The 10,817-nt window shown below is 52.3% G+C and overlaps 1 protein-coding gene across 2 annotated transcripts; it reads right to left on the bottom strand.

Annotated features, from left to right (window-relative positions):
• Window positions 1–2,754: 2,754 nt before the first annotated feature.
• LOC123113254 (BTB/POZ domain-containing protein At5g66560) lies at window positions 2,755–5,722 on the bottom strand. Of its 2 annotated transcripts, none has more exons than XM_044534451.1 (4): window positions 5,487–5,722; window positions 5,292–5,361; window positions 3,925–5,211; window positions 2,755–3,800 (listed from the first exon to the last, which is right to left on the bottom strand). In XM_044534451.1, the coding sequence occupies exons 1-4, from the start codon at window positions 5,540–5,542 to the stop codon at window positions 3,249–3,251; spliced, it is 1,965 nt and encodes a 654-aa protein (XP_044390386.1). In that variant the 5' UTR covers window positions 5,543–5,722; the 3' UTR covers window positions 2,755–3,248. The 2 variants fall into 2 exon arrangements, with proteins under 2 accessions (XP_044390386.1, XP_044390387.1); XM_044534452.1 differs by having other exon boundaries at window positions 5,445–5,517.
• Window positions 5,723–10,817: the final 5,095 nt, after the last annotated feature.

Below are 10,817 nucleotides of genomic sequence, written 5' to 3'. Positions count from 1 at the left end.
TGAATTCTTTTCACCACGAAAGTTTCCATCTAGCGCATTCGAGCATCTTGCGTGAGAGATGAGGCTGGCCTCCAAATCATCGCTCTCTATCTGATTTTGTTTCTTCCATTTCTTAGTTTGAATATTGTTTTTGGGACTAGGAGTTTTTGTTCACTCAAAGCGTTGTACCTAGACGATACAACCATAGGTTGGAAAAACGAGTGCAAGTTGTAGGAAGTTCGTAGTTATCTTAGTCCAAGGTTGCATAGATTTACCGGATATGAGAGTTATGGTTTGGAAGACTAGACTTATTTTTTGAAACGGAGGTAAAAGCTTTGCCTCATTCATTAGTTAAGATAGAAAAGAGTTTATTACAAGACACCCAAAAACACGTCATGCGGATTACTCGCGTGAAATGAAAGACCCTAACTTCTTTGCACAGGCGACGACCCAAAGACTAGACTTATCAGTTGAAAGTTCACCACGCGTTAAATGTTGTGATTTCTTCCTGAGAGAGATAAGAAAAGGATGGCAGATTAATCAAAAGCTGGCGGTGAATTAGTCGGAGGTTTGAATTTTGTGTTGTCAAAAGCTAATTTAATCCAGATTGAAAGCAACTTCAGAGTTGAGTTTAGGACTTTCTTTGTTTCTTGGCTGTGCTTTCTCCTGTCCTGGTGCCAGCAGCGTCGCCTGCCACATGTTTGACGGAGTTGAGAGCGGATGTGCGCATCTTTGGCAAGCAGCAGTGTGGGAGGCGCTCCGAATGGTCAACCAGGCGGGGAATTATGGGCCTTGTCTAAGCTGAGCTTGGCCCAGCGTTGATTAGCCTAATTTTACTCCTCAGTAGAGTTCTTTGCCCTTCTGCCAGCAGGTTCAGCAGAGCATGTTGTGAACTGGTGACAGCAATGATGGGAAACAATAATCGTGCCATTAAAGGTCAACCTGTATGTTAACATATCTATACATACACTCATGAGTGTTGGTTAAAAGCGTTGCTGATCGCCGATGCAGTGTCCCACTCGGTGCAAAACTAATTAGGGGTTCTACTATCATTCCGTGCCACATAGCACTGACGGAATAAACATATCTGAAGGGCACTCGAGGGGTGAAGAAAAGCTACTACACGTGGTGCATGATTAGTGTCCGTCTTTATAGTTGCGGAACAAAGTAGCCATAAGTGTCAGATAGGCGAGACTGCAATAGAGCATAGAAAATGGTTTTAGTACGTACGTACAGGCATATTTGAGTGCCTGCTTTCTGTGCAACATGCATGCTTTTCGATAGAAAACGGTTTGAGCTAACATCTCTCTAAGAAAAGATCGGCATGACACCTCGATCCAGTTTGCAATCTAAAAGTAACAGTATTAGACCAAATTCGTCCTGTACCCATGCAACAATTATGCTTTGTGAGGCTTTGAAAACATGCGATCATTGTGGCTCAAATGACAAATCAAACAACTACCTTTGCACCGCAAATGATATATATCACCTTGCGCAACCGTTATGGTCGCAATCGTCTACAGCGCATGTAGAGGTGCCGGCTCATTTAGTGCGGAAGCTAGCGGGAACACAGGGCACGGAATCGAGATGGTTTTTTTTTTCATTCTTTCTGTTGTGTCTTCCGTTTTCTCGGTTTTCCCTCATTTTTTTTATTTTTATGCTTTTCTTTCTTTTTTATTTTTATATATTTTTGTTTGCTTTTTCTTCTCCTGCTTACTTCTTTATTTTTCTTTAATTGATGAAACTTTTTTGAATGCATGGGCATTTCTAAATTCATGAACATTTTTCAAATTTGTGTGAACTTTTTCTATCTGTGAACATTTAAAATAATATTAATAATATGGTGAATAAAATTCTGAATATTTTTTTGAGTTTTACCAAATGTTCCTAATCAAAATTTCAAAACAAAAATGAATATAAAAATTATTTAATATATGATTAATAATTTATTTATATACAATGAAGTTTTTTAATATATATTGAATAATATTCAGTTAGACAGTGAACATTTTTTTAATAAGGTTAACATCTTTACAAAATACGGACTGAAGAATTATTTATTGTATGATAAATTTTTTATTTATAAACACTGGGCATTTTCCAATATACGATGGACAATTTTCAATTATACACTGAACATTTCTAAATACTGTCATCATTTTTTTAATCAAAATACACACTGAACTATTTTTCTTCACGAATTCAAAAGAATGTTCATGAATTTTTAAGAAGGATCACAGATTCAAAAATTATTCACGAATTATGTTAGGTGTGTTTTTTTATCTTCTTTTTTGCTTGAAACGGACGTTGTGAACTTGTGACAGCAATGGTGCAAACAATGATGCCATTAAAGGTCAAACCTGTATGTTAACATATCTATACAGGGGTGTTCGTTAAAGCGTTGCTGATCGCCGGTGCAAAACTAGTAACTGGGAGTACTAAAATACCGCCGTAGTACTCCAAGTCACTAAACATATCTTAAGGGCACTCGAGATGTGAAGAAAAGCTACCTCTTTTCCAAAAGAGCCACTACATGTGGTGTCTATAGCACAGGAGTGTCGGACGGGCGAGAATACAATATTACTGTAGAACATAGAAAATGGTTTCTACTACTTTGTACGCAGCACAGGCATGCTTGAGTACCTACTTTCTACGCAATGCATGCCGCCTTTACAATAGAAACAAAGTGAGCGGACATGTCTCTGCAAAAGATGGACATGAGATATCCATTCAACTTGCAACCCAATAGTGACAGACAGACAGTACCGGAAGACATTCTTCCTGTAGGCAATGTTGCGTGAGGCTTTCGAAACAACACGGCATGTACAACTCAATTCTAACAGCCAATGATGGTACAATACCAGCCAAGACAGAAGGCACGCTTCGTGCACAACAGGACACCAATGCCGTATAAACTGCCACCACATCACAAGCTGCGAAGGCCATAATCACAGCGCACACAAGCTAAGCATATCGTACAGACACCGCACATGAACAACCCCTGTTGCTGCTGCCCACGCAGTTGGCAGTGGTCACACGAATCGGGTGCGTCAAACGTGCCGACGAGATGACAGGGGGTGAGACATTTTGCCGCGCTCGATCTCGGGTCTTCACTCTCTCGTCTGGTTAGCCGTGGCAACTTGGAACCATTTTCATCTCGAGTGTCGAGCTCTTCTCTGATCGTGAAACACGCCGCGTTCCAACGGAATGGGAGATGGCGCCGATCATCCTGCGCACCGCTGCACCGTACACCATCATGGTTCGGTCGGTCATGGGCTCATCCCCATCCTGGACGCCCTGGACACGACCGCGTCGCGCGCCTGCGAGTCGCACACCTGCGTGCTGAACTTGCACCGGTACCGCGACCGCCAGCCCGCCGGGGTGTCCGCGTCCGGGCCGGCGCTGCCGGGCGACGCGCCGCCGTCGATCTTCTTGATCGCCCTCCGCATGCTGGAGCACTCCCTCTCCAGGCCCTGCACTCGGCTCCTCATGCCGTCCATGTCCACCCGCAGCGTCTGGCTCTCCTGCACCGTCGTGGTCCGCCACGCCTCGCTCGGGTCAGCGGCGTGACGCAGCGCCGCCGCCGGCCGCTGCGGATGAGGATTCGGATGCCGCGCTCGCGGGGAAGCCGTGGACGCCAGCAGCGTGCCCGTGATGGCGCGCCGGAGCTGCAGCTGCTCGAAGAAGAGCACCTGCAGCACCGCGCGCAGCGGGAGCCGCTCGTTCTGCGCCGCGTGCGTGCACGCCTCCACCGTCAGCTTCCGGCAGTCCACCACGCCGCACACCCTGTCCCGCTCCTCCGCCGTCAGCCGCGGATGCGCCTGCGCATGCATGCACCACTCACGACACGAGTCATGGAGCCGGCAACCAACTGCTACTCGACAAACGCGCATTTTTTTTTGACTTGTCAGAAGCAGTCAATGACAAATCGGGGAATGTGCGTACCTTGAGGTAGATGTCGACGGCGCGGTAGACGCCATCGTCGTAGATGCGGGCGTGGTCCGGCATTGCCAGCGCGAGCTTGCAGAATTTGGCTGGCTTCAGGTTGGCGTCGGACGCGACCTCTGCCAGGTAGTTGTCCACCAGCTTGCCCACCTGCACCATTGCCACGGCCGACGGGCGCGACGCTGTCGTCCTCGCCGCCGCTTCCTCCTCGGTGATTGCAGCTGACGACGACGCCTCGTCCTCGCCCACCTCCTCCTCGGCCAGGAAGTGCCTGACCACCCGCTCGACGCAGTCCACGTCGTAGAGCGTCTCCGCGGCGCCGGAGTAGCTCGGGATGAGGACGTCCTCCACCGTTGCCTGTTCCAGCTGCGTCGCGGCCTTCCGCTCGATCGCCGCGCGCGCCGCGTCGGACGCGCGCAGGATGTGCGCCGTCCGCAGCAGCGCGAACAGGAATTTCGCGGTCACCACGCTCCCTGAGCCCTTGTCCGCGGGGAGGCTCGCGACCACCGCCTCCAGGAGGTCTCTCTGCTCCACCTCCGACGACACCGGCGCGGACGCGCGGCGCCACCTCATGGACCTCGACAGCCCCGGCAGGGTGGCCTTGGCGTAGGACACGAGGCAGCCCTCCAAAGCCTCCGTCCTCACGTCCTCGCGCGCGGCCATGGCCGCCATCACCCGCTTGTACATGTGCAGGCCGAGCACGGCCAGGTCGCCGAACCAGGAGCGCGACGTCGCCGACGAGCGCGCGGCGATGGTCTCCACGCAGCGGGCGACAATGCCGAGCTCCTCGGTGTGCGGCAGCAGCTCCTCGCAGGACTTGAGCGCCTTGGTGGCCTCGCCGGGGTGGCGGAGCACGGACTGCGACAGGTAGGCCTCGGCGCGCGCGGCCAGGTTGTCCTCGGAGTGCTCCTCCGTCATCTCCAGGTACTCGGCCGCGCACCGCAGCGGCGCGACGTTCCAGGGCGTGAGCTCGACGCGGACGCCGTAGCAGAACTTGGCCGCCGCCTCGAAGGTGCCCGGCCCGCCGGGGAAGTCCGGGAAGGTGATGCTGTACGACTTGCCGTCCTCCATCCTAACCTGCTCCTGCTCCTTGTCGCCGTCCTCCTCCTCCTCCTCCTCCTCTGCTTCCACAATCTCTGTTTCCGCCGCGGCAGCAGCAACAGCATGCTCCTCGGCATTGGCTACGGAGCTCCCACGCCGTCGCCGCCGCCGCTGGCCCGCCGGACGCTGCTCATCCTGCTCGGCAAGCATGCGGCTGATCTTGCGGCTCTTGGACATGAGCGGGAACTGCGCGCGCAAACATCGACTTCTCAGCGGAATTTCGTCGAGCACAGAAGGGACAAGACTAAGAATCAAGGAGAACCCACCTTGTGGAGGTGGAAGCTCATGTCCTGCACCTCGAAGACGACGTCGCTGGGCAGCCCGGTGGTGCAGAACCTGGCGATTCCCGGCGAAAACAGCAAAATCCATCAGAAAAATCCGCCGACAAACCGACCGACGCAATTCCCCGTTCCACCCACCGTAGCACCGACCGGAATTCGGAGAGGAGACACTGAACTCACCACGCCTCGCCGCCCCTCCTCGACGGGCCGTGCCGCGCCATGGACGAAGACGACATGGCAGGCCGCCTCCGGTGCTGCCGCTCCTCCTCCAAGCTGTTCCGAGCTGTGATTTGGAAGGCGACGACGACCGCATTTACATACCCTCTGATGAGCCCGGCCGGGCCGTATAATTGAGGGAGGCGAGGCCGAGGGTGGTGGGTAGGCGTATTTAGGAAGGCGGCCTGAGCGTCCCACTTCCGGTGACAGTGTCAGCAGCGCGCGGCAGGGAGTTATTGCCGGTGACACGGATGGAAAGCTATGGCCGCCGCCTCCTAGTTTATTTTTTACAATAAAATCCTCTCTTTATCATTTTCTGCTTATTAAGTACTGTGCTACACTTGTTGGGATGGATGGATGAGGCGTGTGAGCTAACTAACCACTCCACCATGGCACCATGACCATGACATGGACCGGCAGCATGGGGATCGGATCACGTCGCGTCGTCGCCATCCCATCCTTGGTTTTTCTTCACGGGAGGGCTGCGCCGGTTTGGAATTCCTGGCCTGGAAAGTTCCTTGGCCTTGGGGCAGACCACCCACTTTGTTGTTGGTCTAAGCTAGAAAGTTAAAAAAGAATTGATGGTAGGCTTTGGATTTTGGCAAGCAAGAAAAGGGCAAAAGCAAAGGCCTTCTTTCTTTTCTTCGTGCAATGGGAAAGGCGCCGAGAAAATGAGTTGGCCACGCTCTTGCCCTTGGCGGTTGCATTTTGGCACGACAATAGGCAGCGCTATCGCAAATGGCATCGCCTGTTCAGACATCTTCTGCGGTGGGTACTCATCGTAGTCACCGTCGCCCGGCTTGCATCCTTCTCTAATTGTTTGCTTTCGGTCGGCCGGATGGAGATGGGATTGTTTGAATCCGTCCTCCGCTTTAGCTTTACCGCTGGCTGGATCTTCTCTCTTCTCCACCACTAATCACCATTCTTTCTTTCTTTTTCGGCTATCCTTTTATTCATCTGTCTACAGCATCAGCACGCGTGGGCACGGTCGGCGTCGACGGCGTGGCCGCGTGGGACGGTGCAGGCCATGTAAGCGTCGGCCGGTCGGTCAGACGAGACGAGCGGCAGCCACCACGCCGAAACGGCGCATTCAAGCTGATCACTGCGCGGACGGATGAGATCACACAGTGGTGCCAGTGGCAAGCTCTGGCCGTGCTCTCACTGCTTTGACGTTTACAGGTGGAGGTCACCTGCCGACTACGAAACCAGGGAGATCTGCGAGGCAGCCCCCCTTCCCTCCCTCGAAGCAGTTGCTAGTGCCTTCCCGCCGGTGGCTGCCGGAGACGGCGAAGGGAGAAACTGAAGACGGCGGGGATCGCCGACAGCCGCCGTGGATATCGGTAGCGGTTCCGCCGCCGGAGACATCCGACCCCCGGGCCTGCATGGCCAGCCCGGGCCTTGCACTCGAGGGCACGAGATGAGTTTAGTAACTGTGTGTGCATGCTGCCAAGCTCCGACCGGCGGACAAGAGAATTGAAGAGTTCCGGCATTCAACTTCCACGTCGCATGGGCGTCCGCGGTCCCTCAGACCAGCCTTCAAGGCTGCTAGCGCCGTCCAAAAGAGATCCTGGACCCGCACATCCGGTGCAGACGGTCCTTCAATTCCTAGAGCATCTCCAATACCTCTTTTTAACCTAGCTCAAAGCATCTCTAGCCGATCCGGCAGATCAACCTGCAATAATAACCACTGTTTCATGAATTGGGAACAAAAAATCGTCTCACACAAAACCGTAAAATGGCCTATCCAAAAAAAAAAAAATTGGAGCTGCATATTTCGGTCATCTCTCCCCCTCCCCCTAATCCCCCAATTTGCCGGTTCCTGCACGGCTTGGCGGGAGGGACACTTCCGCTCACACCCAAAGTTCCGCTGTCGCACCTTTTTGCCGCGGTTTCTTGCTACCCCAACCACCCCGCGCCATCGAAAAGATCTGGCGCCCCCCCGCTGCCTCTCCTCCGCCAACTTTGGAGCTTGGGAGTTGCCTAGCGCCGTCCAAACGAGATCCTAGACCCGTACATCGGGTGAAGACGGTCCTTCAATTCCTAGAGCATCTTCAACAGGATTTCACACTTTCCCTCTATGTCTTGACGACGCCATACAATTATTCCTAGTAGCTCAGAGCATCTTTAGCCTATCCCGCAAATCGCCCCACTATAATAACGACCGTTTTATGGACCGGGAAAAAAATCATCCCACACAAGACCAGTAAAATGGCATATCCTGGTTTTTTTCTTTGGGAGCCGCATATTTCAGCCCTCTTGTCGCATATGTTCGATTCCTCCCCCTCCTGCTAAATTTGCCGATTCCTCTACCTCTCGCACGGCTAGACGAGAAAGGAAATTTTCGCTCGCGCCTACCGTTTCGCCGCTGCCACTTTTTGCTATTGTTTCTTGCTGCCCTCGATCACCCCGCGTCGTCGAAAAGATCCTCGCCCTCCGCGACATCTCCTCCACCAATTTTGGAGCTCGGGGGTGGCTGAAGCAGTCGCTATGGATCCTCCCCGGAGCTTTGCGCGGGACCTTGTTACGGGTCCGGCTACTCCGGCCGCAATTAAGCGGCGGAATCGTCCTCCCAGCCGCCGAGGGTTTGTGGCCATGGGGAATTAGGGGTGGTGGATTTTCTTCCCGGCTGGTGATGGAGAGGAGAGCTCGGTTGCGCGGATTTGCTACTGGCCAAATGTAATATATCTAGTGGTTTTCGTGCGTTTTAATTGTAGGTGACGTGTGATATGATTAATTTTGCTATCGGCCAAAAATTTAAGAAGGATGATTGGAGTTCATCGTCGTCGTTGGAGTCGGGTGATTCTGACATAGAGCAGCTGCTTTTTAACGACGATGTCGCACCTCGTCTTGTTGCATCTCGTCCAAAAAATTGAGACCGTCAAGAAGAGAAAGCGTTGAGGATCGGTCATTGGTTGTCTTTGCATTTCGTGCAACCGTCTCAGCCATTCCATGCTCATGAATGATTACTTTGTTGAGGTACTTAAAGTGCAACTAATCCCCCGGTGGTTTGGCTAATTCATCATATATATCTCATTGAACTAATGCCTACTCAAAGGATATTTTAGGAAAGAGTTCAATCTAGGTACAACTTTGGGATGTGAAAATGGGCCCCTCAAAATGCTAAGGACAAATCTTGGTCAAAGGCTCAATACTCTTCATTTAATATTTAAGTGATTCAAGATCACATTGGGTCCATAGGAAAGCCAATACTATCCGGGATGAGATTATGATAATGGTCTCACTGCTCAAGTGCTTAGAGATATATTTTTTTGACTATGAAGTGCATAGAGATATTGCTCCAAAAACCTCAAACATTTTCCATATTCCACTATGTCAAAACCCTGAAGTCAAACTTGATCCACCGGTACACATAGACCCGGACTCGATACACATGACATAGTCGTTGTCTAAATCCTAGATGACTAACATCGCCTGGGAAGATGACGATCTCATCCTTGTCGGAGGAGCCGATGGCCGTTGAGGTCTTTGAGGAAGACCGCCCCGTAGAGTGACGGTGGCGGCGCCAAGATCCGGAGGGAGATTCCGAGTCGCTGCCGCCGTCGCCTGCCAGCACAGAGAACCATGACTTGGGCATGGTGTGGATGCTGGGGAACGTTGCATGGAAAACAAAAAAAATTCTAAGCACACGCAAGATCTATCCATGGAGATGCATAGCTACGAGAGGGGGAGAATCTTCATACCCTTGAAGATCTCTAAGCGGAAGCATTTATCAACGCAGTTGATGTAGTCGTACACCTTCACGATCCGTCTCGATCAAGTACCGAACGTACGGCACCTACGCGTTCAGCACATGTTCAGCTCGCTGACGTCCTTGCCTTCTTGATCCAGCAAGAGGGGTGAAGTAGTACATGAGTTCCGGCAGCTCGACGGCATGGTGATGGTGGTGGTGAAGAACAATCTCCGCAGGGCTTCGCCAAGCACAATGGAAACTATGACAGAGGATAAACTAGAGGGGGTGGGGTTGCCGGCACATGGATTGGTGAATCTTGATGTGTTCCGGGTGCTAGCCCTACCCCTCTATTTATATGTTGAGCCCTAGGGTCGTTTCTTGGAGAAAGAGCCTCCTCAAAGTCGGTTTAGCCCACAAGGCAAGAGCCCTTCTTGATTTCCAGTACCAGACGCCACGGGTCCTCAATGTCTGGCCCAGGGCCAGACGCCAGGGTCCCTGGCGTCTGGTCCCTGACCTGTGCAAAACTTCCTTTTGCACCGACCTAAAGTCCCGTGGGCCTTACCCCTTGGCCCAACTATTGGGGAACGTAGCGATAATTCAAAAATTTCTATGTATCACCAAGATAAATCTAGGAGATTCTAGCAACAAGAGAGAGAGAGAGGATGAACATCTTCATACCTTTGAAGATTGCTAAGAGGAGGCGTTACTAGAACGCGGATGATGGAGTCATACTCGTGGCGATTCAAATCGCAGAAGATCCGATCTACGCCGAACGGACGGCGCCTCCGCGTTCAACACACGTACAGCCCGGGGACGTCTCCTCCTTCTTGATCCAGCAAGGGGAGAGGAGAAGTTCAGGGAGAGCTCTGGCAGCACGACGACGTGGTGGTGGAGCTTGTGGTTCTCCTGCAGGGCTTCGCCAAGCACTACGGAGGAGGAGGAGTTGTTGGAGGAGGGAGGGACTGCACCAATGGAAGGGTGTGGCAGCCCTCCCACCTCCCCTCTATTTATAGGGGCAAGGGAGAGGGGGGGCCGGCCCCCTCCAGATGGATCTAGAGGGGGGGCAAGGGAGGGAGGCTTGCCCCCCAAGCCAAGGGGGGCGCCCCCTCTAGGGTTCCCCCAACCCTAGGCGCATGGGCCCTAGGGGGGAGATGGAGCCCAGCCCACCAAGGGGCTGGTTCCCCTCCATATTTAGTTCATAGGGCCCTCTGGGGCAGGTGGACCCTCCCGGTGGACCCCCGAAACCCTTTCGTTGGTCCCGGTACAATACTGATAAACCACCGAACACTTCCGGTGACCAAATAAGGACTTCCCATATATAAATCTTTATCTCCAGACCATTCCTGAACTCCTCGTGACTTTCGAGATCTCATTCGGGACTCTGAGCAACATTCGGTAACCACATACTAATTCCCATAACAACTCTAGCGTCACCGAACCTTAAGTGTGTAGACCCTATGGGTTCGGAAATCATGCAGACATGACCGAGGCATCTCTGTGGCCAATAACTAACAGCGGGATCTGGATACCCATGTTGGCTCCCACATGTTCCACAATGATCTCATCGGATGAACTACCGGAACAGGGCTCTAAGCCGACAGCCA

Source organism: Triticum aestivum, chromosome 5B (genome assembly GCF_018294505.1).
Source record: "Triticum aestivum cultivar Chinese Spring chromosome 5B, IWGSC CS RefSeq v2.1, whole genome shotgun sequence".
Taxonomy (NCBI): domain Eukaryota; kingdom Viridiplantae; phylum Streptophyta; class Magnoliopsida; order Poales; family Poaceae; genus Triticum; species Triticum aestivum.
Note: the sequence above shows the minus strand (reverse complement) of the source record. Positions and strands in the feature narration are given on the sequence as shown.

What these genes read in the sequence shown, in the direction of transcription:
- LOC123113254 (XM_044534451.1), bottom strand. Translation starts at nt 5,542, where the DNA reads ATGTCGTCTTCGTCCATGGCGCGGCACGGCCCGTCGAGGAGGGGCGGC. An exon ending in AGGAGGGGCGGCGAGGCGTG is followed by an intron (nt 5,362 to 5,486) that starts GTGAGTTCAGTG and finishes GGGAATCGCCAG; the next exon opens with GTTCTGCACCACCGGGCTGC. An exon ending in CCGTCGACATCTACCTCAAG is followed by an intron (nt 3,801 to 3,924) that starts GTACGCACATTC and finishes ATGCATGCGCAG; the next exon opens with GCGCATCCGCGGCTGACGGC.